The 25,617-nt window shown below is 50.6% G+C and overlaps 2 protein-coding genes across 4 annotated transcripts; one reads left to right on the plus strand and one right to left on the minus strand.

Annotated features, from left to right (window-relative positions):
- Positions 1-23,940, minus strand: UNC5CL (unc-5 family C-terminal like). Its single transcript, XM_030929368.1, has 9 exons — positions 22,089-23,940; positions 7,763-8,208; positions 6,953-7,253; positions 5,962-6,224; positions 5,110-5,211; positions 4,756-4,823; positions 3,742-3,842; positions 3,475-3,588; positions 1-1,696 (listed from the first exon to the last, which is right to left on the minus strand). The coding sequence occupies exons 2-9, from the start codon at positions 8,145-8,147 to the stop codon at positions 1,474-1,476; spliced, it is 1,557 nt and encodes a 518-aa protein (XP_030785228.1). The 5' UTR covers positions 8,148-8,208; positions 22,089-23,940; the 3' UTR covers positions 1-1,473.
- On the plus strand, positions 14,467-17,331 carry TSPO2 (translocator protein 2). Of its 3 annotated transcripts, none has more exons than XM_030929369.1 (4): positions 14,467-14,569; positions 15,967-16,159; positions 16,549-16,690; positions 16,933-17,331. In XM_030929369.1, the coding sequence occupies exons 2-4, from the start codon at positions 15,987-15,989 to the stop codon at positions 17,128-17,130; spliced, it is 513 nt and encodes a 170-aa protein (XP_030785229.1). In that variant the 5' UTR covers positions 14,467-14,569; positions 15,967-15,986; the 3' UTR covers positions 17,131-17,331. The 3 variants fall into 3 exon arrangements, with proteins under 3 accessions (XP_030785229.1, XP_010388046.1, XP_030785230.1); XM_010389744.2 differs by lacking the exon at positions 14,467-14,569 and adding an exon at positions 15,462-15,779; XM_030929370.1 differs by lacking the exon at positions 14,467-14,569 and adding an exon at positions 15,492-15,540.
- Positions 23,941-25,617: the final 1,677 nt, after the last annotated feature.

A 25,617-nucleotide genomic window follows, 5' to 3' on the forward strand; every position in this document is an offset into this window, starting at 1 on the left:
CATTCATCATAGAAAAAAAGCTTTAATATTTTTTAATTAAATACAGAAGAAAATTGTGTTGCCAGAGAGATTGTTTGCCTGCCTTTGAACAAATTAACAACACCTGTTTGCAAACAAAAGAATTTCCAGAATAGAGTCAAACCCTTTATTCTCTGTTCAGGACCCAGCCCATTCATATCTTTTGTATACAGTATCTAACACATAGTAGGTGCTGAATAAGTATCTGCTGACTGAATAGGGTGCTCTTTCATCCCTATCCTTTATTTCCTGACCCTAAACTGGATCTTAATGCATGGGGAAAATATCCCCACCCATCCATTCCTAGAGTAGCCCTGTCTCTTTCAACAGTCTTTGACTCATAACATTGGTTTAGAGACATATGCCTGAAGGGAAAAGAGGGAGGGTTTCAGACAGAGAAAGAAACAAAGACAGGGCACAGAGACTAGGCAGAAACAAAAAGATCTAAGAGAGCGAGAAACAGAAACACAGGTGCAGAGGCAGAACAACTGTGGGAGATAGGGACAGAAAAACCAAGTCAGAGAGACTTAAAACGCACACCGTTGGAGATAAAGAGATAAAAGGGTTGGGCCAGAATGATCATCTTGAAGTTTCTACTAAGCTTTAATGTTTTCTGATAGAGAAAATGGCAGAGAGAGGGGAAGACAAGACCTGAGCAGGAGGATAAAGAGACAAAGGAAGTTAGCAGGGGCAGAGGCAGACAGCCAGGCGTGCCTAGCCGGGAAACCTCGTCCTACCCAGGCCTCACACCCATGGGGCTGGGCTCCCATGCCCACTCTCGGCTCCTACCTTAAGTCCAGCCACCCGCACCTCCCGCACCTAAAGATCTACAAACCACTCAGCAAGTCAAATCGTCTCTCCCCAATATCCTCCGTGAAGCATTCTCGCTGCTCCAGCCCGCACTCAGCTCTTCCCGTCTCAGCTCCTAAAGCCACACACACATCCCCTAACCACAGGTCAGGGCTGTTTTCGAGTTTGCCCCTGGCTGCTATGAGAACATCTTGACTCCTGCAAAAGAACTGTGTGCTTGTCAGGGCTCCAGTCCCTGCCTCCTATATTCCAGTATTCTTCATGACACCAGCCCAATGTCCGGTCTTCCTGAGCGCTCAGTGAATACTTGGGGCCTGACCGCCCGCCCCTAAAGTGCACGCGGGGACCGTGGCCGTCCCCTGCTCATTTTCGACAGCCCGGCCACGCTGAGGCCATCTCCTGGGCTCCTGCGCCCTCTGCCGGCCAGGAGGGGACCCGTACGCGGGACAGATCGCGTCCCGAAGGGCGCGCCTGCTGCTGGGAGGCTGGCGAGGACTCTCCGGCCTCGCGTGCAGCCCCGGGCACCGTCCGAGGGTTCTGGGAAGGGTGGTGGGCACAGCCAGGAACAGCTGCTGTGTCCCTCATAGGCGTGGGGGAACAACCCCTCTCGCCCCTACACCTCCTCCAGCCCTGCCCGCTGGGCGCTCAGAGCTTCTCGTCCAGCTCCAGGCCCTGGTTATACCGGGCGCCCCGGTGCTCGGGGCCTGGGCTGCCGCCGTGTGTCCCGCTCAGGTAGTTCTGGATGGCGGAGGCGCAGTCTAGCCGCTCCATGACGGTCATGAGGTAGTGCAGCTCCTGCAGGCTGCCGTTCTGCTCCTCAAAAAACTCCAGGATGGCCGCTGCGGGGCTGCGCTGACAGGACAGGAACCTGGCCCGAGGCAGGGGAGGAGGAGAAGGGGGAAGGAGCAGGGAGGGGCTCCTTCCCTGCTGCAGGTTCCCTGGGCTGCGCAGCACGAGGTCCATCCCTCCCCTACCCTGTAGCTTTTGTCCTCGTCCTGCTCTTGCTTGCCTTTCAGGGGACGGGGGTGGGAAGCCCCAGGCCCTTGAAACTTGAGATTGTCCTCGCCTGGAGGCTAACTCTCTGAGCCCTCCTCTTCTCTAGGCTTCAGTTTCCTCTCATTAAACTGAGGGCTTAGATAAGAGGACCTCTAAGTTTGCTCCAGCTCTGATGTGCTGTAATTGCCTTCTCTACCTCCCCTACTCCAAATACTGCCCTAGCCTCCCCCTAGCCTCCTAACTCCCTCCTTCCTCCCTATCTCCTAGGCCACAACATCCTGCTCAGGAAACAGTTGCCATAAACCATGGCTTTTTATCACGAACCTCCCGTCCACAAAAACCTTCCAGTCTCTCACCTCCTAACCAGTCCATGCTCCATGAGCCTTTCCAGCTCATCCAGCACCTGGCCTTGCCCTGTCTTTATGCTTTCTCTCCTTTCTCCCATCCTGAACCTCCTTAGCTCAGGCCTCTCCCTTTCTCGCCTTGCAAACACTACACCCACAGCCACCTCTGCTGCTCCCCAAAACAGAATGGCTGATCTCCTCCATCACTTCCTCCCTGAAGCCCTTTCTAGTTCACCCCTCCCAGGTGGAAGAGACCATTCTGCACCCCTTAGTTCAGACTTCCGGTCATAACGCCCACAGTTCATTATTATTCTTGCTTAAGCTGTTTTCTGTCTCTCTTCGATGTGTTATACAATACTGGATTCTTACAGGAAGGCACAAGGAACACTTGCCTTTATTTTTCAAGCTCTCTGAACCCCTTACTAGTGTGTGCGCTCCTAGGTGCTGGGACCATGCCTCATTCCTCTTGTATCACAGTGCTTAGTACAGTTTCCAGGCATAATGGTAAAATGCTGAAATGAATGATTTAAAAATCCACCCTATAGTTGGAGACCAGCCTGGCCAACCTGATGAAACCCCGTCTCTACTAAAAATACAAAAATTAGCTGGACGTGGTGGCACATGCCTGCAATCCCAGCTACTTGGGAGGCTGAGGCAGGAGAATTACTTGAACCCGGGAGGCGGAGGTTGCAGTGAGCCAAGATTGTGCCACTGCACTCCAGCCTGGGCAACGGAGCAAGACTCCATCTCAAATAATAATAATAATAATAATAATAAATAAAAATCCACCCTGTTTTCAGGGTCCAGCTCTAGCCCCATCACCTGGATAAAGTCTTCCCTGACTGCTGTACTCATAGTGTAGTTTCTGGAGCTTAGCTCAGTATTCTACTGCTTTCTGAGTTCCTTGACAGGGATCATGACTGCACTGTCACCATTATTGCTAACATTTATTGAATTAACAAGTGTCAGGCACCCTGCTACATGCTTTACACACATTATCCTATAATCTATCTTTCTCCTTCTCAGGGCATAGCATGGCAAGCACTCAACATGTACCAAATAACTTCCATGTTAATGGATTCACTATTAAATGTTAATTGAGCACCTACTATGCACCAGGCATCATTCTAGATACTGATGATACAGTGATTAATAGAGCTGCCCTTTTATGGGAAATAGGATGGAGAGTAGCCATTCTCTGACTTTTAAGTCACTCCCTTGCCTGTGATCCAGTCTCCAGAGTGTCCTGAGGACCCCCGCCCCAGCCCACCCTCCTCTACCATCCACAGACATCCCCTCTTCCTACCGGATCTTCATGCCACAAAGCCCCAGGTGAGAGGCTAGTTTGCGCCAGTCATTTCCTGTGATGCTGTTTGGCTCCAACAACATCTGCAGCTGCTCAAAGAGCTCTGGGGGCAGCCTGAGGCAGGGAAAAAGGTGTTCTTGGAAGAAAGGGACAAACAGACCCACTCTGGTTCTCCCATATACACCGTAAATGCTGTAGTCACCCTGTGGGTGCCAGGGTAGGAACCCAACATCCCCCAAGCAACAGCCCAAGCAACCCCCGTCTCACCTATTGCATGGGGGCGACTGGGAGACAGGGGGCGGCGCTGCCCAGGATTCTTCCTCTGATGCCTGGAATCTGAGGATTTCCATATACTTGGTCTCCAAGCCCTGAGTCAACACAGGGCAGGGAACATACTTAGGGGTCACAAGGCATCCCCTTGAGTAATAAGCTGGAGTCCTACCTCCATTCCTCATGTCTCTCCTTCAGTCTGTCACTCAGAGCCACCTTACCAGGAGATACAACCCCACTACACCCAGCACCCTCTACCCGCTGTCTCCCTGACTTCAGAACCCCACCTTCAGCCTTATGTTTGCCCACTGAGCTCTCTGGGAACTGGGACATGAAGACCAAACAGGATGCATCCTGAGCCACCAGGGGAAATCCTGGGAGGGGCCGTGGTGCAGTGGGAGGTCATCCAACCATAGAGACACTGATCTCAGCCATATGTTTCCCTTCCTCCATTCCAACCTTCCCTGCCTCTTCTCCAAATGACAACAGGGTATCCGCCTGCCCTCCAATAAGGTGCCACTATGGTTCCCCAAAGACTCTCAACTCTGATTTCTTCGCATCTTCCCTTGGTGCAGCAGGAGAGAAGAGATACCTAACTCCCATCCTGCCTACTCAAGACCCTCTTCCTGGTCACTTCCCACACTGAAAATACAAAACATCATCTCTCAAATCCCACACTGAAGATACAAAACATCATCTCTCAAATGTAGACAATCAACCTAGAAAGAAACCGTATCAACTTGATGCCCCAGTTCTCTGAGTTGGGAGAAGGGGTTAAACTAGGGTTTGGTTCTTTTAGCCTCCCGCTGGATTCATCCACCAATAGACAAGGAGAGTCAGGGATGAGGGTAACTTGGAGCCCAGATGATCTGAGGTATGGGGTCTCTATGGAAAATGCCGTCTTTACCTATGTGATTAAGACCATAGTTACTGGGCACCATACCCTGCGCCCACTTTGCCTAGGAGTCCCCCCAGGCCCTGCCCTTCCTCTGCCCCTCAGCTCCAACTCACATCCTGGAAGGTGTGCATGGTGACAATGATCTCATTGGTTAGTGCTGAACAGTCCTCATTCTCATTGGCTATAAAGAGAAGGTGAGAGCATGGCCAGTGAGTGAGGAAATGGCCTGGGGTAAGAGGAGGAGAAGGTAAGGGACTCTATAGTAAGACTTGGAAAATCTGAAGAAGCTGGGGTCCAACACTCCATTTTTCTCTCTGCAAAGATATGTGTGGCTCCTGGCCTTTCAGGGAAGGTCTGTGTGCATGGCTGCATGAGGGTCTGCAGAGCTCCAGGTTACTGGGAGGGGAGAAGAGGAGACGGGAGGGGAAAAGAGAGGGGAGAAGGTACACTCAGGGCTTCTGGACTACCTGCTTTTCTCCGGAAGCAGAAGGAGCGGAATGGGCACTTTCCATGCCAGATGTGGAGATGGGGAACCAGCTGGCAACTGCTATCATCCACATTCTCCCAACCTGGCGAGTAGGCAGAGAGGAGAGGGCCTCAGAGAGTGAGGCCCTCCACAAGTATTGAAGGGGGCTGTGGGGAGGCATGAGGACAGAACAAAGGCAGGAGGGTCTCAAGGGGATGGGAATCCCCAGAGCCTGGGCAGGGACCCCAAGAGGGCCCTTGCACTGTAAAAGCCTTCCATCCCTTCCTGCTTCTGTGGGGTATAACCCCTCTCCTTCCCGCCTCCCACCTGGCATCACCCTGTCCTAGGAGTGAGTGGCAAGGGCTCAGTAGACAGCAGAGTGGTCAAAGTCCTGGGGGCTCCATGAGGCTACTGCTGGCCCAGAGGTCACAGAGAGACTTGGGGCCTGGTGCAGTGGCTCACACCTGTAATCCCAACACTTTGGGAGGCCGAGATGGGCAGATTACTTGAGGTCAGGAGTTCGAGACAGCCTGGACAACATGATGAAACCCTGTCTCTACTAAAAATACAAAAAAATTAGCCAGCTGTGGTGGTGTGCACCTGTAATTGCAGCTACTCAGGAGACTGGGGCAGGAGAATAACTTGAACCCAGGAGGCGGAGGTTGCCGTGAGCCAAGATCATGTCACTGCACTCCAGCCTGGGCAACAGAGCAAAACTCCAACTCAGGGAAAAAAAAAAAAAAGAGAGAGAGACTTGGGGTCCCCAAATCTCCACATGTCTAGGGGAGGCCCAGAACCCTTCATTCCTGTGGGACTCCTGATCATCCTGTCCCACAGGCCACTGCCTCCTCACCCTCTGAGATGTACTTGAGCTTCAGGCACTGGTCACCCCTGGCCCCACTGAAGTCGAAGAGCTGGCAGGGCCCACGCAGGCGCCCACCATAGGGCTGCTCGTTGGTCAGTGCCCACTGCAGGGCACAGGGCGTGTTGTTGAGGAAGTAGATACGCAGCTGCAGGTGGGACTGTCCTGGTACCAGCGGTGAGCAGAATACGGCCAGCTGCAGCCATTTGCGGGCTTCGCGCCCCACAGGTGCCTCCATCACACAGGTGTAGAGACTGCAGAGGGAGCCATTGGCAGGCACTCATGTGCAGGGAAGGCTAAGACACCAGCACACTGCCACCAGCCTCCTGCCACCTGAGGGGCCTCTGTGGGGCCTTCAAGGAGGTTCGGAGAGCACTCGAGGGGAGCACTTAGGGAGGAACTGGTTGGGGGGGATGAAAAGTGAGTACATCATGGTGACTGGTGACTGAATGGGGAGGAGAGCTGGCAGGGGAAAGAGGGAAAGTGGGCTCAGGGTGACCATGCTTGAGAGTGCACCTGCACATGGCTCTACTCCTGTCAATGGGTGGGAAGGAGGCTGGGAGGCAGAGGACCTAAGACTCTAGAAAGACAAAGAGATGAAGGACAAAGATGGAATGGAGTCTTACAGAACTGGCACTAAGTTTGGGGATAGTCCTGAAAGAGGCACAGAGTAGAGAGAGATAATTTGAGAGATAGAGGTGGAGAAGGACAGGTCCCTTCTAGATGGAGAGATGGGGCTGAGTCAGACACTTCCAGACAGACAGATACAGCGGTGGGATTTGCAGTCCTGGACATGATTAGTGTGAGAAAAACTGCTACAGACATTAGGACAGAGGGGCCAGAAAGGGTCACCAGGGGATAAAGGATTTGCAGACCATCTTCTATACAGAGAGCTGAAGATAACACAGACAGAGAAAGTGGGCAGGAAAGACAGTCCCCAGAGAGATGGGTGTGGGAAGACAGGCCAATGGCATGTGCCTACCTGAAGTGGGAGAGGTGGATGCGACACTCGTCCCGGGAGGCATGGGCCCCTGGCCGCCCCAGGGGCCTCCATACCTTGGCGTCGAGCAGGGCAGTGTTGCTGCTGTAGGTACGAGCATGGCTGGGCTGCTGGGCACAGTGTTTGAACGTGAGAGTACAAGGCTTCAGGAAGGAGGCCCCATGGGGGCCACATGCCACCACAGGGCTTACCAGCCCCTGGGCTCGGGACAGTGATGGGGCGTCCGAAAGGTCCCACACCAGTATCAAAGACACCCGCTCCTGGCGGCCCACAGTCACAGCACCTGGAGAGGACAGGGAGAGATGAGATGGGCCTGGTAAGCAGGCACACCCCTGCCCCTGAAAGAGGCCAGGCCAGAGAGAAAGGAGGTGGGGCAGGAGCCCAGGAGAGACGTCCCCAGCAGGGCACACAGGGCGGTGGTATGAACAAGAGTAAGATGACTGTGGAGCTGGCTTGTAGTGTAACCCTAAGCAAGACACTCCCCTTTCCACCCAGACTTTTGCTAGCCCATAGTGTGCCTAGCGTGAATTTGCAAATGGTGCTCTTGCCTCCCTTTACTGAAGAATTGTCCCAGCATACTGATTCATTAGAACAAGGCACTTTACTTCCACCTGCCAGGAAGTTGTCCTAAAAGATATGTAATATGTCCATCCCTGAAGTCAATAAAACTATACTCACAATACAACAATTATCAGAAGTAAAAGGTGTCTATGAACATTGCTCCCTCAGATGTGGTGACCTAATGTACAGTCTGAGCAACTGTATGTGGAGAAGAGAGCCAGGAGCTGTTACCTGGTGGGATGAGCAAGGAAATGCCTGCATCCTGGAGCATCAGGCAACCGCCGCGATGATCCACCTCTCGAGCCGAAAACACCAACAGCTTGTGCATCAACTGGCGGACCATGGTCTGGCCTTGAGTGGGTGTGTGCAGCTCCTGATAGAAGGCAGCCATCTCTGGCAGTGTGGCTGGCAGGTGCTGCCTTGAGACCTCATTTTCTGGTGGAGGGGTAGGCTGGGACACTGGTTCCTCTTGACCATTCGGCATCCAGCAGGCCCCCAGTAGCCTTCTAGGGCAGTGCCATCGAAGGCACTGGGCCAGAAGGAGGACACTTGCCACCGGGACCCCCACCAGCAGTAGGAACTGGGAGGGTTGGAATGAACTCTCCTGGAGGCTCATTTGCCCAGTCACTCAATGCTGCTGGCTCTCCTTCACCCCTGTGCCAGCCAAAGCCAAAGGTCTGGTGGGGAAGAAGGGGTCAGTGTCAGGGTAAGCTCTTTAAAGTTGTGGAGGTCAAGGCTTGACTTCCACATAGTTGCAAGTTGTCTTCATTCCAGTGCACCCTGCAAACTTTAGTCACACCAATTCTTTTAACCTGTCTCTCTTACTCGAGAACCTACCCTGACTCTCTGTGAACTGCTCTGAAGCAGAGTGAGCTTGGGTTTACAGTTAGAGAACATGAGTTCAAATGCCACCTTGGTCACTGTGGCTGGGTAAGTTTTATCATATTGATGTAAGGCAGGACAGGCCCAAAACTGGGGCTTAGCCTGGGAGGGTTTGTGGCTTCACCTAGGAAAGAATTCAAGGGTGAGTCAGTGGTGTTAGACAGCAACTTTCCCTGAAGTGGCAGCGTATAGCAGCAGCAGAGGTATGCTCCTTGCAGAGCAGGGCTAACCCTAGGTAGTGTGCCCAGGGTAGCAGCTTGGGGGCATTTCTGCCAGCATATTTATGTCCACTTTTAACTACATGCAATAAGGGGCGGGTTATTCAGAAATTTCTAGAAAAAGGGGTGGTAGCTTTGGGTCACTGCCATGGAAAGGGGCAGTAACTTCCAGGCATTGCCATGGCAGTGGTAAACTGTCATGGCACTGGTGGGCATGTCTTATGGAGAGGTGCTTTTGGTGCCTCTTCCCTGTTTCAGCCAGTTTTCCATCTGGCCTGGAATCAAATTCCTCCTCCTGCCTCAATATTGCTTAATGTACCTCAGTTTCCTCATCTGTCCAAATATCTACCTTGATCTACAAATGCTGATACAAAAAAATCTGTAAGTGGAAAAAGCAAGTCGCAGAGAGAGAAAATATTCTGAGCTCATTAATGTGAAAAACAAAACTGCATATAAATACGTATTTATGGGTTATATATGTAAATGTAAAGGTATAGAGAAAGGTCTGGAGCAGTGGTGTACAATAAAAATATAATGTGAACTACACATGTAATTTTAAATTTCCTGATGGCCATATTAAAAAGAAGAAACAGGAGAAATTAACACATTTTATTTAACCCAATATATTCAAAATGTTATTTCAACAGGCAATCAATATAAAAGTATGAGATATTTTTACTTTCTTCTTTCATACCCAATCTTTGAAATCCATGTGTAATTTATATGAATAGAACAGCTCACCTGGGACTGGCTGTATTTCAAGTGCCTAGTAGCCATGTGTACTAATGAGTCTGGTCTTAGACTGTGCAGGTCTGGAAGGACACACCCCCAAACTATTCCCATGAGTCGTGACAAATTGAGACAGTGGAAGGTGTGAACAAAAACTCTGTATTTTTTAAAATCCTTTTCTCTGTACTTTGAATTTTTCACATCAAGCATGTAGTTTGTATTACCTTTGTAATTCTTTTCTGAAGCTTTTAAAAGTGGGGAAAAAGTGCCTCTTTGGGTAATTGTGAGGATGGCATAAGGTCATGTGAAAAGTATTTGTAGATGAGAAAGCACTGTCCAAATGTATGTGTTTCTTTATGCCCCTCCTTCTGCCAGAAAGGCCTGAAGGTAGCTCACAGGGACAGGCGACATACAAGAGTAACAAAAGCTAAAACTGGAAGCAAAAAAAAAAAAAAGAAGAAGAAGAAGAAGATGAAAAACAAAGATGCGAGCCTACAGTGAAGCTGGAATGAGGCAGGGCAAAAGCAAACACTCACCTCCTGCTCACCTGGCTACCCAGCCAGGCCACAGGGTGAGACTTCCCAGAAGCTCTTCCTGAGGCCCTCCAGAACCCACCTCCGCCTCCTCCTACTTCCCCTCTTCCAGCCCCTACAATTTCCAACACCCCTGCCCTGCAGCCTGCTCAGGCTCCCCACACCTGCTTAATTCTAGCCTCTGGCTTTTGCTCATGCCGTTTTCTGTTTCTCCACTCACTTGCTCTCCCCACTTGTTTCTTCTCCCTATGTGGACCCTCCCATTCAATAGTGCCTCCCGCTGGCGCACCAGCCTTTGACAGCCTCCAGCTCACAAAATCTCTCTCCATAGCCATCCCACCATGCTGAGTCATTCTTGATTATGTGCTGTCATGTGTGATTTTCCCACTCAAATGAACATTTTCTAAGCACTGGCTGTGTGTCGGACACTGTGGGAAGTTCAATCCTGCCAAAGATGACGTCTTATTCCGCTCTCAAGAAGCTTCTGCAGGAATGGAATTCATTGGCTTGGTAGCTGAGTTCTGTGAGGCACAACGTCCTCCTTCAGAGCCCTGGGAGGCCCCTCTGGATAACTCACTAGAGACTGCAATGGAAGAGCTTCCAGTGTCCAGTCCTCCCTATGCCCTTCACTTGCACTACCCACCTGGAACTGAGGCTTGGCCCACCTTCTTCCTTCCATCCCCAGGACCATGAACACTAAAGCCTCTTCCTAGTGCCTCTTAGACTGGGGCAAAACCTCCACTGTATCCTCAGGATTGAAGACTGGGGCAGTACCTGTTTCCTCCATGTCCTCACGGAAAGCATGAATAAGAAGCGGGGGATTGGCATTGTTCTCTTTGCCTAAAGAGCCAACCTGACAGACAATGCACTAGCCTTTTTCAACCAGGCCTCTTAGAGGGCACACAGGTGAACCAGGTGAATTGGCAGTGCCCCAAAGCTGATGAGAAGGGGGTTGGAGCAGCAAGCTACCCTTGATGTCCCATCATTCCTTTTGGTTCTTTCACATTAGTAATAATTGTAATTCCAACTGTAATAACAATAGCTAACATTGGCAGAGCTTTACTCAGTGCCACTGTGTTAAAGCTCTCTCCACGGCTTGTCTCATCTCATCCTCACAGGAGCCTTAGGAGTGAGGTGTTATTTTTATCCCCATTTCACAGATAAGGAATCCGAGCTTTCTCCCCACAGTGAGGATGGACAGGGAATTACTAAACAACTGAAGACAGGCAGGAAGGAGGAGCGAAGATGAACACCCTTCCAGAGACACCCCCTTTCTCTCTCCACCCCTTCTTTTTTCCCAAGTATCTTCCTTTCCTTCTCTAGAAGAAATAAAGTTGGAAGAGAAAGAAGCAAAAGTGAAGTAAAAACAAATAGAAGGACCTAAAGGTACATCCTCAGTTCTGTGGTAATACTCACCCCATCACACCACATCCCCACCTACCAAGGCACCAGTGGCAGGGGATGGAATAGCTAAAGGGATGAAAGGAGGGGCCCCACCTCGGTTACACAGCAGTAACCTTCCTGGGGCCACCAAAGACCAGAGTCCAGATCCCCAGTGAGGTGCACCTCACTGGGTGGTGCAGCAGAGTCCCCTGGCTCACCCTCTGACCCTGGAGAAGTTGGCGCGCACCACTCCCAAAGCCCCACTGGGCCTCTCATGGGAGCTCACTCCTTTACCTGGCCTGAAGCAGGAAAACTCCTCCTGGGCCAGCCCCAGGTCTCCCAGGCTGACAGCTCTTCCAGGCTGCCCTGGCCCTCACTCCATCCTCCCTGTGGCCCCAGAATGGGGAAAGGTCCCGAGTCTGGTTGAATGGCATCTATAGCACTGCAGCCATTCAAGTGTGACTTGGAGCTTCCCAACGCCATGCTGGACTCCTCATTACCCACTCCTCCAGTTTGTCTTGCCCCAGACCCCAGATCACCCTGGATAGCGGGTCCCTGAAACAAGAGTTCTTTAGAATGCCGCCATCACCTGTCCCTAGGCAGTTGCATCCTCCAGCACAAAGATCCAAATTCCTGCTGCAAAGTTCTGCTCATACCCTTTAAGAAAACTCTCAACCCTTCCTCCACTTCACTGGTTCTCCCTGTGCCTCCCCAATGCCTGATAGATGTCCAGTGACTGCAGAACATAAGTACTGGGATGGATGGTCCAAACACAAGTCATGAACAGCATTTGTTAGTATAGTAGACATTTCCGTAGGACACAGATTATCCCAGTGGTCCTCATACCCATTGGCCAAGTCCCATTTTCCTCCCCTCCTCCAGCAGAGGGTCCCTACACTCCAGCAGGCAGGCTGAGCTGGTCTGGCTCCTCCCTGGAGCTCCAGGTAACCCCATTGCAATGCCCATGCCCTCTCCAGCTGCCCCAAGGGGGTGCTCACCTTACCGTCTAGGTGCTCTTAGAGGCTGTTGGCTGGTCCAATTCCTTCTCTGAGAAACGGATCAGCCAGACCCAGCCGACAGGCCAGCAGACAAGTGGAGGTGGGTGGGGAATCCAGGCAGGAGTGTCCTGGCATTTCCTGGCAGAGTCCTGCCTCCCAGCTGCCCTAAAGAGGGGTGAGGGAGAATGTCCCTCTCTATTGGCAAAGTCCAGCCCAGGTAAGGGAGTAGCTGAGGATCCCAGAAGTCAGTGAACTTGCCAGTCTAGGTCTGCAAGGAAGGAGGGAGGGAGGGAGACAACCTGGGTGTAGGTGCTGCACCTTGAAACCCCTCCCTACAGTGCCCTCTGCTGGTGAGTGGCTGTCCCCAGCCAGAGGCTATTATTAAATTAGAAAGGCAGACAGGAGGAGGAGGGAACCTTCATCTGAGTTTCTTAAACTATAATGTGCACCGCAGTCACCTGGGAGATCTTGTTAAAATGAAGGCTCTGATTCTGTAGGTCTAGTGTGGGGCCTGAGATTCTGCAGCTCAAAGAAGCTCCCAGTTGATGCCAATGCAACCGGTCCAGGGAGCTTAGAGAGCATCTAGTTCCACCCGCTCCCTGCACAGAGAAGATAATGGAGGCACTGAGAGGGTAAATGACTCACCAGTTGCTGGTGTACCTGAGATGTACCCATAGCTGTTCCTTACACAAGGTGCTTTCTACTTCCCCCACCCAAAGTTGGCAGAAACACTACCGCTTGGGAGACAGCTGAACTTTGGGGCCATTTGCCATTCCGAGTTCTTAGAAACTCTGTCTAGGAGCGATGGCACCACAGAATGAAAACTCCTTGTGGAGAGGAACTTTTCCCATGTTTTCTGCTGTCTCCTCAGCTCCTGGTACAGCCTGATAGATAGAAGGTGTTCAATAAAGATGTCTTGAATGAATGAGTGAAGAAGTTGAGAGGGAAGAGGATGCATTTTGGATCCAAGTGACCGACACTGAGCCCAGGTGAGCGACACGTTGGCTATGTAATATTGGGCAAGCTACTTAAGTCCTCTGCCCTCAATTCCCTTGTCTGTCAAATGCAGATAAAAATATATACCTTGTGTGAGATAATAATTGTCATTATTGAGCTAATAAATGTAAAATGCCCACCACTGAATGGGTGGTCAATAGATGGTAACTGTTATCACCAGGGTGTGGCCTCCTGCAGTTGAGGAGGCGTGGTGAACACCCCCAGGCCACTAGTTATCATCTCCCATAGAAAATAAGTAACTTCCTCTGCTTTTGTCTCAGTTAATAATTCTCTAGCCTCTTGTCTCTGACTGCAATCCCCTCCCCTCTGCTTCCTTCCCTGGTGGAGGTGAGAGGGTGATATAAACCTCCCATAAGAGCCCAGTACCCCAAAGTGCAGACATGTATCAAAGGAATGGGTAGAGAGCAGGCAACCTGGGAAGCAGACCTCATGCCTAAAGACAAGCCAGGAAGGGGTGCTCAGAACTTTCAGAGGGAACGAAGGGAGTGGGGTAGGGGTGTTTGTCTTTAACAAAGCTCTGTTTGAGTCACACAGGAGGCTGGACTTTGCCAACAGATAGGGACACTCTTCCCTACCCCTCTTTAGGGAGGCTGGGAGGCAGGACTTTCTGCCAGAGCGCCAGGTCACTCCTCCCTGACTCCCCACCCACCTCCACTTGTCAGCTGCCTTCTCCTCTGAGACATAAAGTCCTAGGGGTTTGTGAAAGATCTGTCAAGCTAGGGTTCTAAGCCAGGAAGGTCATGCCAACCAGGAGGCTATAACCAGGGGCTGTGTTCATGGATTATGAACTCACTTCCAAAGCTGGTGCTTGCCACTCCTGGGGACAATCCCAATTATAAGGAGGCTCCTGGAGAAATTGAAGGCTCATACCACTCACTCCCATGGCCACAGAGCTGTTTCATGGGATGCAGAGACCACAGGCATCAATAGCATTATAACTGGGGGCTGAGCTGTCACAGTAGGGCCAGGTCTCTCAGTGTCAAACCCTCACCACAAACCCTCAAACATTCCATCAAGGGGTAGCCTCCAGAGGCCAGGCACCAAGGAGGGTCTAGTAGGCCAGGGGGGCTCCTCCTGAGAGGAACTCTTTGGGGCCATGAAACAGCAACTTGGACTTCCCAGCCAGTGTCACCACCCTTCTCATCTGAGAAAGGCAGACCAGCTGGGAGTACCACTCCACCCTCCTCCCAGCACCACCCTCCTCCCAGCCCCACCCTCCTCTGCCTTCCACACATCATATGTCGTCAGGACCCCCACCAGGAAGGTGTGCTGCCAGAGGTAAGGGGAGCACAGGCCTGGGAACAAGGAGGTACTGGGAGAGGCAGGTGTCAGGAGAAAAGAGGATGGGGGCAAGGAGGGGCAGGGAGGGGGCCTCCACCACTGTACAGAAATGTAGAAAAACAGGAAGGCAGAAGATGAGCAAATGGACAGTGAGGAGCAGAGAAAAGTAGAAATATGCACAGGTGGGCGCACTGCTCAGCTGTGTCCCAGATCCTCCAGGACCAGTGTCCCTGACCCTTGACAGAAAAGGATGGATGAGGGCCGGGCACAGTGGCTCACGCCTGTAATCCCAGCACTTTGGGAGGCCAAAGTGGGTGGATCACCTGAGGTCAGGAGTTCGAGACCAGCATGACCAACATGGCAAAACCCCATCTCTACTGAAAATACAAAATTAGCCAGGCATGGTGGTGCATGCCTGTAATCCCAGCTACTAGGGAGGCTGAGACAGGAGAATCACTTGAACTTGGGAGGTGGAGGTTACAGTGAACCGAGATTGCACCATTGCCCTCCAGCCTGGGCAACAAGAATGAAACTCTGTGTCAAAAGGGGCCTTGGTTGTAGGAAGGTCTGTACATTGTCCCACATGCAAGTGACATGCAAAGCAACATGCCAATCAGCATGGCAGCTTTTTAATCAAAGACCAGGCAGTTGTTTCCTTGAAAAGTCAGGCCACAAGAAACCTGAACGCTTGTGCTTACATCCTGACACTCTGGGAATGGAAAGATGGAGCAGGAAGTTCATCCCCCATGGCTCCAGGGGTAGAAGAGAGCTAAAGGTTCAGAAAAAGGAATCCACAGTGTCAACAGGCCAAGTTTGAATTTGGGCAGGAGATAAGCCTGGGTGTGCCCCATGAGTGTGCCAGTCTAGTATGGTGAGATAAGCCTGGGACAGATGGGCTGCCGTATTTGTGACTAGAAAAGAGCCCCCAGGAATCTCTGGCTCCTGCCTTCAGATTGTGATCTTTCCAGGTTGGTAGATCAGCTTAGGTAGAACAGTTCTCAGTGAGGGCCAGCTACACACCTGGCTAAGTGCTGCCCACTGTGGGAGGCAGAAAAGCTGGTCACCCAGGACCTTATCTCCAGGAGTCAGAAGCACTTAGAGGAAGGTCTTTCACTGAGAAGCAGTTACCAGTGCTGGGCAGTGTCCTCCAAGTGCCAGAGGAGTGCTGTGGAGAAAAGAAGTCCATGGAAGCCAGGAGATGGGCAAGGTGGGGCCTGGGGCTGGAGAGAGCTCAGAGGTACAGGACTGGAGCTGGGCCAGGGAGAGAGGAAGGACCTCCATGACTAGTCCTCCTCTGAGGGGCTCAGGCCAGGAAATGAGTCAGGTTAGGAGGCAGAGACAGACCAGGAGCCGCAGGGGAAGGCTGATCACTAGCGTGTTCTCTGCCTCCCCAGATTTTGCCTCCTCAAGGTGAATGCAGCTTCAAGGGGCCATCTTTGTGCTCCTGCCCCACCTGGGGCCCATCCTGGTCTGGCTGTTCACTCGTGATCACATGGCTGGTTGGTGTGAGGGCCCGAGGATGCTGTCCTGGTGCCCACTCCACAAAGTCTTATTGCTTGTACAGACAGCCATCTACTCTGTTGTGGGGTGAGTACTTGTTTCTCACACATGGCCCTGGTACCCAATGGGGTGGGAACAAGTCCCCTGTATCTGAATTATTCCCATATATTGGCCTCCAAAGGCAGGCACTTTGGCTTGCCTCTTATGGTGGGTCCTCCAGAAAGTAAGAAACCCTCTACGCCTGCCTGGGGTTCCAGTTAGCCCTTCTTCCACCCTCTCTAAGTCTCCCCAGCCCCTCCCCAACCTCGCTGTGCCCAGCTCCTCCCACCAACTTCCTCCCTGGCCCTTAAATGATGCCTAGACCCATTCGCCCCCATTTCAGCCCACAAGGGTATCCAAGAGTCCTTATGCCAGAGAGCCTCCTCCATTCGCCATGGAACCTCCCATTGAATGATTTTGCCACCATCTCTCCACAGCTACGCCTCCTACCTGGTGTGGAAGGACCTGGGAGGGGGCTTGGGGTGGCCCCTGGCCCTGCCTCTCGGCCTCTATGCTGTTCAGCTCACCATCAGCTGGGCTGTCCTGGTTCTCTTTTTCACAGTCCACAACCCTGGTCTGGTAAGGCACACGGGGATCAGTAGCAGAAGTAATGTGGGAGAGGGTGAAACTATCTGGCCCCAGAAGCACATAATTTGGCAGAGCAATTGAGTGCAGGCAGGTAAATGGATGGGCAGACTTCTCTGCACTTCCATGGTGTGCACAGAGCCCCAGGGACTTAGCTTGTGGCTGGGCTGGGTACTGCAGAAAGGTGGAGGTGCTGGTTCTTGGGCAGCCAGCTGACCCCCGGCCCCTGTGCCCAGGCCCTGCTGCACCTGCTACTGCTGTATGGGCTGGTGGTGAGCACAGCACTGATCTGGCATCCGATCAACAAACTGGCTGCCCTGCTACTGCTGCCCTACCTAGCCTGGCTCACCGTGACTTCAGCCCTCACCTACCACCTGTGGAGGGACAGCCTTTGTCCAGTGCACCAGCCTCAACCCACGGAGAAGAGCGACTGAGGCCCTCGGGCACGGGAGAGGAGGGACGGCCAGGGTAGGGAGGAAGTGTCTGCAAGCAGGGCTGTGGAGCTAGGGTTCACCCCAATGGGATCACCCTCCTGGGTTCCCTGGTGCCGTTTTTCCTTAGAAATCAGAGAAATGGGAAAGAGGGGGGAAACTGATTTTACACTTAAATAATAAAATCCTATTAGTAACTCTGAAGGTATGATGTGAAGTGTGTATTTGAATGCATAATATGATGCCTAGGGCGCCAGAGTGGGATAGAAGCTTCTGGACCTGTGTGTGAGTGTGTGTGCGTGAATGAATGTGTGAAGGCCCACGGGGGAGGGGTGGGCACACAAGCTCGCCTCCACTCACATGCCTCCCCACCTGGCATAAAGATTTAGCACTCAGATGTTTAATTGCCTGAAAAACAAAAGGCTTTTAAAAAGTGACAAAAAAGCCAAAACAGAAAAATACACTTTATAAAAAGGGTACTAGGGGGCCAGGCGCTGTGGCTCATGCCTGTAATCCCAGCACTTTGGGAGGCCAAGGCAGGTGGATCACGAGGTCAGGAGTTCAAGACCAGCCTGGCCAACATGGTGAAACCCTGTCTCTAAAAACACAAAAATTAGCCGGGCGCAGTGGTACGCACCTGTAGTCCCAGCTACTTGGGAGGCTGAGGCAGGAGATTCACTTGAACCTGGGGAAGCGGAGGTTGCAGTGAGCCAAGATCATGCCAATGTACTCTAGCCCGGGCGACAGAGTGAGATTCCATCTCAAAAAAAAGTGGGGGTACTAATTATACATGTTAAGGTTATATAGATTACACATTAATTTATATATCAGATTTATGATGCAATATCTCGTTATAACATATACTATGGTTGTATGATATATATGTGATGCATCTCTGATAAACAAGATTATAGACCCTCTTTTTTGCTTTCATACATTCCTATGCTTTTCTTATTTTACATCAATTAATCACTATTAGAATAAGGCAAAGAACATTGAAAAAAAAAAAAAAACAGATTAAGCCTCAGAGTGCTGACAGGTGAATTCATAGGAGCTTCTTATTCAGCCTTCTATCTTGCTTTTTTTCTAAACCTTCTTAGTGGCTTTTTAATTTTTGTCTCCTCCCTTCTCTGATTTTCTTCTGTCCTTGTTTCAAAGCCCTGATGATGGCAAGGAGTGACTGCCCCTGAGTATGCCTCCTCAAATCTTTAACAAGGTCAGCTGGAAGACCCAGACACCTTGCACCAGACACCTTGCGGTAGGGGGTCTCCACCTGCTGCATGATGGGATCACCAGCAGTGTTTAAAAATCCTCATCAGCCTCTCCAGGGAGGAGGCCCGAGCATCAACATTTTTAAAACTTCCAGAGACCTCCTCAGGTGCAGCCAAGGCTGAGAACCACAGCTGTATGGAGCTTTTTAAAAAATGCATATTCCTCAGACCCCACCCAAGACCCATAAATGAGAACGCTGTGGGTGGGCTCTTGGCATCTTTAGATTTAAAACCTCCTGAGCACTTCTGTCAGCTGCTAGCTAGTTTGAGTGCTTTGGGCACAGATCATTTATCAGGGCCCGTTTAGCCTTGACAATCTGAGGTTTCGTGAGCTGAGTTTTAGAGCTGAAACAAACTGTGTGCTCTCAGGTGAGAAGCCAGCAGGGCAGCATAATTTGAGAAGGGGAGTGGCTCTTTCCAGAGCTCACCCAAGAGAGGGAGTCTGCAGCCTCCCCTCCTCCACCAAGGACATGCTCAGCCCAGTGGGTCAGGTCACAGGCACCCCAGGAGGACACAGTGTCCCACCCACCTTTGTATCTCCAGCCCCAGGGCAGGGCAGAGCACAGAGTAGGTGCTTGTACGTTTTTATTTGTTGATTAATTTAATGAACAGATGAACACATTGTCATACTTCAAAAACAAATGCTGACCAGCGCCCTGCCGCCACCCCTACCCCCACCCCTACTCTGAAACAACTGAAAAAAGAACGGAAATGCTTTAATCATTTTGGAAACTCCTGGTTCTAATGTGCAACCAAACTGAGACCCGTTGCTGCAGGGCACTGCTTCTCAAAATGTGCCCCAGAGACCTCCTGAGACACTTGTTGGGACTCCAGACCCATGAAATCAGATCATCTTGGGGAGTGAGAGCAATAGGGTATGGTGATTTACAGTTCTGGCCATGGAGTCAGAACAACCTGGGGTTGGATACTGACTCTGTTATCTATTAACTGGTAACCTGGTGCAACTTTTAGCTATAAATACTGATTGACAGAGGATAGGCTAGGAACCCACAATACATGGGTTTTTACCCCAGCTCTACTACCATTGTGTGATCTTGGCAAATGGGTACTCCAGACTTTATCTTCCATTACCATTATCATCATCTTATAATAATATATGCGTTGTAATATTTGCTACCAATTTTATTCATTACCAGCTAATTCTAGAAGTTAGGCGGAACCTCCATGAAGATGTACGATGCCTATGGTATTACTTTGACCTCCCCAAGGCAAGCTGGAGCCACTAACCTATGCCTCTAGCTTTGGACTTAGCCCTAGAAGAAAGCTTAATTTGGGCAGTGTCCCAAGCCCTGGGCTGGCATGACTGCCTGATACACCATGAGCCAAGCTAGAGATTTTTGGCCATGTGCAGAAACTCAGCATGAAAGGGCAGAATCCCAACTCCAAACTCTTATCCTCTGACTTCAAAGTTGTCCTTAAAATCCCCCTCTGCCCCAGTTCCCTGGTTCCTGGGTGAAGGGAGCCTCTAATCCCACAGTCTCCCAACCTTCCTGGGACTCTTGTCTTTCCCCTTACCCACTTCCCAGTTCAGAGCCCAGCCTAGTGGACACCTGCCTTTGGCCCTCCTCTCTTGTTACTTAAGAGCTGTGCCTAAATCGACTTGGAGCTGCCTCTTCTCTTTGCAAGTGTATCCCAGGATTCCACCATTCAGATTGTGTGCACATTTTTGTTCTGAAGCAGTATTTTTCCATTTGCCTCTGATTTGGTGAGTCGGAGAGAGACAAGATCATAAGGCTCTGCAGATCTCCCGTCCAGTGGCTGCAGAGGCACTAGGTCAAACAGCAGATCCAGGAGGTGTCATATCTCATTCTATTGTATCCTAGTCCATCCTTTCCTCCTCTAAACCTTCACTCTTCCTTCACTCTTCCTCACTTTGCCAATTTCTGCAGAATGGAGACATAGAGGGGCTAGGTGAGATGGCAGACTGGTAGGTGTATGCCCAGTGGACAAAGGTTGGTCAGCTGGGCTAGGAACGGGACAGAGGGCAGGATGTATTTATTCTGCACATCTCTGGCCCCTCCTACCTACAGGCAGGTAGAGCTGCTGCATAGGAGAAGCCTGGAGGCCCCTGAATGTTGTCAGTCCTGGGCCAGGGCTCCAAAGTCTCTTTTCTTTTGTGAACGGCCACCATCTGCTCTATCTCTTGGGGTTCCCCTGCACCCCAAGCCCAGTTTCAGAGTCTTCCCAGAGGTTCCCTTTCTTGTAGTTCCAGAAAACAAGCGCACAATCCTTTTAAGGATTTTACCACTGATTCTCATCAGCAGCTCACAAGGTACTCAGTCCAAAGCCTAACTTTGCTAAGAACTTCCTCAGACATCGACCTTCCTCTTCTATCCTCAGGTAGAGCCCGCCAAAACATTTACCCACCTCCCAGACTCCTTCTCCCCCAACCCCTACAAAGTCGAGGACACTCCATACATTTAGGCTCTTCTTCTGATATGGAAGCCAGGGGAAGCCATCCCTGGTCATATCAGGGCCTCGGTCATATTCATCAGGGCCTCATTTGTCCCTTTCCAAGGTCCCACGGCCCACATAGAGATTATCCGCTAAGAGAAGCACCAAAAAATCCCCCTAGCTCTTCCACTTGCACCTACTCCAACACATTTCTCATCTTAAGGGCTGAAATTCTCCTCTCAAAAGTTGACTGTAGTTTGTCACCTCCTCCCAGTAGGTTCTTTGGCCTTGCAAACACCCCTTCAAAGAGGAATACTATTAGTCACCTTAATGTACATGATCCTTATCAGATCACTTTCTTCAAAGACTGAAAGTGCCAGCCGTAGTAGCCGGGTGGTGCCAGGAGTAGTTACTGGAATGGAAACCATGGTGACCAGGACTAAAGTCCCGGGAGTCACCATTTTACCCAGGGTGGCATGTCCCACATGGCAAGGCAAGGATTGTGTCCTGTACAGAAGACTGTAAACTCTGCCCTGCCCTGTGATTCTGGTGCCTTCTCCAATCCCAGCCTCAGACTCTGGAAGACCCTTGGCCCCCTCCCCTCTTCACTGGCCAAGGCTGCTCAAAGCCCTGGACACCTCGTGTTTACATCAACAGAGCAGTTGCTAGAGGAAGCAGCCTCCTGCCCTCCAGAGGGATGTCTGGTGCCCAAGGCCTGTTGTTTGTGTACCTTGTCTCAGTAGTGACCGGAGGGGCAGGCACGCCTGGGCTGGGTCTCTGGGGCAACGCACTGTTAGGGTCCCAGCTGTCCCTGCACATAAAGCACCAACTCCATCAATGCATCCCTGAAGTATCCTCTTTCAGGGAGTGAGAATTTAAACCTTCCTCTGGTGAGGCTTCTATTTTCCACCAGCCCCCCTCCTGGCCTCTCTGCTCCCTTCCCAATGAGGGCAGCTCCATGTCCGGCCAAGATCCAAGGAACAACCGTGCCTGACCCTGTCCTCTCCTTCTCAACCACCTCCTAGAATCTCTGAATGTTTTCTGAAATGACCGTGGGAAATGGGACAGGGAGAGGCATGTTGCAGTGCATCCCAGGCCTAACCCAGTTCCTTTCAGGCACTGCCATCCCAACAAGAAGGGGGCAAGGACCGGCAGAGACAGGATGGGAGGATTCCAATTTTGGTTTCCGTCCCCAGATACTAGCTGTCTGGTGTCTCTTAACCTGTACCCCCAACACACAGATATATATACACACACATACACACACACACACACCTTCATGTACCAGTTACTTCCTAGAGTCTGTTCTTCCTGCAAGAACTCCTTCTCAGCCTCTTCAACTCCCACTGGTCTCTGTCCTTCCCTTCTCCCAGAGCTGGGCCTCAGGGGTGCTGGCAGCAGTTGAGACTGAATGGTGAAGGAGGTAAAACATGACTCTGGAAGCACATGGCTCTGCCCTCTCTAGCTGCATCACCTTGGGCAAGTCACTTAACCTCTCTGGTCTCAATTTCCTCACCAGAAAAATTAGGATAATAATAGTACCTACCCCAAACATCCTTGTGAGGAATAAATGAGTTAACCTACATAATATTTTAGGGCAATGTCAGGATGTCGCTCTCCTTGTTACTAAATTCCAGGGAATATGACACAGTAGGAGAAGCATGGAACTTGGGAGCTGACAGATTTGGGTTCAAATCCCAGCACCCCACTGACTCCACGTGTGACCTTGAATGAAATACCTTACTGCCCAGTATCCTCCTGTGCAGGACGGGGACTATCAATAGAACCTTACCCAATAGGGTTAACACTGGGGATGGGGTGTGCCAGTCCTAAAGAGTTTAGAGGCAGCTGTAGGGAGAGGAGTCAAGCTCCTGGCATCTGATCCCCCAGATTAGTTGTTGCACTCTGGGGTGAGCAGGGTAAACTGGTATGACTTGGAAAGGAGAGCCAGAGACCAGCCAGGAATTCAGGCCCCCAGGAGGTGCCATAAATAGCCAGAGCAGATCAGAGGGCCTCCAGGGATGGCAGGTAGGGAGACGAGGAAGGCTCAAAGCAGCAGTGAAAAAGGAAGCTGTCAGTCATCAGTCTGGGGGCAGATCCAGGGCCCTCTCCCAAAGGTCAAAGGGAAAATTGTCTATAAGTAAGATAGAAGAAAGGGGTCAACTCTTAAGAAAGGACCAGGCTGAGACCACCTGTGCACCATTCACTCTGAGCTGTTGGGAGAGGCAGGACATTCTCGCCACACCATTCACCTGTGGTCTTCACAAGCCCACTCTGCGCCCTATTTTCTGCTTTTTGACCATTTGGAAATAGAAATCAATAGCACAGCCTGTGTCACAGATGGGAAAACAGAGGCTCAGAGATGTCAAGTGATTTGTCCAAGATCACACAGTGAATCAGGGGCTAAGATGGGGATATGAACATAGAATATTTTTTGCCTCCTAATCCAGGGTTATACATGACAGCCAAAATAGAAGGCCCTGTCCTCAGGGAGGAAGTCTTTCTAGCAGGAGAACAGTGAACTGAAAGGATCCATCCTCCTTGCTTTCCTCCCCAAGACATTTTACTCTTCCTCCGTTGATCCAGGCATATCACCATAGCTGGGCCAGGGAAGTGGTAGACAGATGCACATTTATAATGCTTCAGAGATGTTTTATCAAAGGTAGCTGTGCGCAGCCCTGGGAATAGGCTGAACTTGGGCTCCAAAGACCTGAACTCAAAGCCCGTGTGATCTTATACAAATCACTTCACCTTTCTCAGCCACAAGTCCCTAACTTGCAAAATGAGGTCCATAATTCACACCCATGTGAGACTGGTGTAAGGACTAAATGAGATAATGCATGCTTGAGTGCTTGATTAATGCCCCAAATATAATAAAAGCTGGGAGCCCCTGGTGAGGCAGCACCTTATTCATCTCTGTACTCTTGGTATTTACCACAGCACCTGGAACATAGGAACCTCTGATAAATGTTGACTGAACAAGAAAATGAAGTAAACTCTTTGCATTTAAACGTGGTATGTTTGTGTCATAACAACATTCTTTGCAGTTTATCAGCTGCCACTGTCTTTTTATTGTGGACACAGGAACTATTACCTCTACTCTGTGCTTTATTCCCTGGAAAAATGTTTGAAAAAATAAGATGTGGATAAAAATGCTTTCAGTGGCCAGGCGCGGTGGCTCATGCCGCCCAGCACTTTGGGAAGCCGAGTCAGGCAGATCACGAGGTCAAGAGATGGAGACCATCCCGGCCAACACGGTGAAACACAGGTGAAACCCTGTTTCTACTAAAATCACAAAAATTAGCCGGGCGTGGTGGCACGCACCAGTAGTCCCAGCTACTTGGGAGGCTGAGGCAGGAGAATTGCTGGAACCCAGGAGGCGGAGGTTGCAGTGAGCCAAGATCGTGCCACTGCACTCCAGTCTGGCAACAAAGTGAGACTCCATCTCAAAAAAAAAAAAAAAAAAAAAAAATGCTTTTAGTAGTAAATCCAAAAGGTAGGGGACCATATAATTTATTGTTCACAGCGGGACACCTTTGGGAGTAAAGGGGTGCTATTAGTAATTATGTCTGGACAACAGGAAGAAACCATGAGCATCCCTGGCAAACAAAATGCTGGGCATCACACTAACAGAGCACTCTGCTGCTCACTCTCTGGAGGAGGGAGCCCAAATCTTCCAAGCCATCTTGACTCCTCTTCTCTAGTCAGACCCTCTAAAGGGTGCCCTACCCTCTCATCTCCACCAGCCAAACCCATTTGGAGCTGTTTTCAGATCCATTCCCTAGTGTTCTTAGGTTCCTCATTTTTCACCTACAAGTGACCCCGACCCCTTCCTTCTGCTTCCCTGAGAATGGCCTAGAGGGTTTGCACTGCTCTAAACACAAAGACTTTTGCCCCTGCTAAGTACCCATCATGAGAGCTGCAAAAATCATCTAGCCATCCTCTGCTGCTGTTCCAGCTCAGGGTCTTTTCTAGGAGACCCCATCATCTCTCTTTGGCCTCAGTAGGTTTCTCATTGGTCCCCTGCCTCTGCTCTTCCCAAGTGCTCAGACCACCTGTCTCATCTGTTCAGAGACAAAGGCTTCCCACCTCACTCAGAGAAAAAGCAAGGTACTTATGACAGCCCATAAGGCCCCGGTCCCTTTAACCCTTGTTATCTCTTTGGTTTGATCTCTTAGAACTCTCCAGTCATCCAGATGTCCTCACTAGTTCCTCAAACACCTCAGGAAGGCTCCCTTCTCAGAGCCTTTGCTCACATTGTTCCCTTCCTTGGAATGCTTTCCTCTTATATATCCAAATGATTAGTTCCCTTACCTCCTTAACACCTTCTTCAATTGTCTCCTTTTCAAAGTCCTTCACCCTGGCCATCCTATAAGGATGTAACCCCACCTCTTAGCACTTCCTGTTTCCATTTCCTGTGTTTTCTCCTTGGCACTTATCGGCACCAAATAGATGATGTATTATACTTATTTGTTGTCCAGTCCCTCAAGCTCCACAAATCGTCACAGCAGGGATTTTCATTTGCTTTGTTCTTTTGCCATATTCCCTGTACCTGAAACAGCACCTGGCATAGAGTAGATGCTCAATAAGTATTTGTTAAGATGAATAAAAGACTGACTGTGAGGCCACATAGCATGGAGGTTGAATATTTGGCCTGAAGTACAAAGGACTGCGTTTTAATCCTGGCTCTGCACACTTCTGTGAGTCTCAGTTTACCTGTAACGTGGGATAATACACATCGCCTCCCACGGCTGTGGCAAGCATACATCTGATTTCATTTAAACCCCTAAACCCACTGCCTGGC

This window comes from Rhinopithecus roxellana, chromosome 4 (genome assembly GCF_007565055.1).
Source record: "Rhinopithecus roxellana isolate Shanxi Qingling chromosome 4, ASM756505v1, whole genome shotgun sequence".
NCBI classification, from domain to species: Eukaryota; Metazoa; Chordata; class Mammalia; order Primates; family Cercopithecidae; genus Rhinopithecus; species Rhinopithecus roxellana.

Bases quoted from the DNA above. Each gene is read 5' to 3' on its own strand.
- UNC5CL (XM_030929368.1), bottom strand. From the start codon at position 8,147: ATGAGCCTCCAGGAGAGTTCATTCCAACCCTCCCAGTTCCTACTGCTG. The intron at 7,254-7,762 runs GTAACAGCTCCT...TGTCCTCTCCAG, and splicing joins TTCCTTGCTCATCCCACCAG to GTGCTGTGACTGTGGGCCGC. The intron at 4,824-5,109 runs GTAGTCCAGAAG...TTCTCTTTATAG, and splicing joins CTGCTTCCGGAGAAAAGCAG to CCAATGAGAATGAGGACTGT.
- TSPO2 (XM_030929369.1), top strand. From the start codon at position 15,987: ATGCAGCTTCAAGGGGCCATCTTTGTGCTCCTGCCCCACCTGGGGCCC. The intron at 16,160-16,548 runs GTGAGTACTTGT...ATCTCTCCACAG, and splicing joins GCCATCTACTCTGTTGTGGG to CTACGCCTCCTACCTGGTGT. The intron at 16,691-16,932 runs GTAAGGCACACG...CCCTGTGCCCAG, and splicing joins CAGTCCACAACCCTGGTCTG to GCCCTGCTGCACCTGCTACT.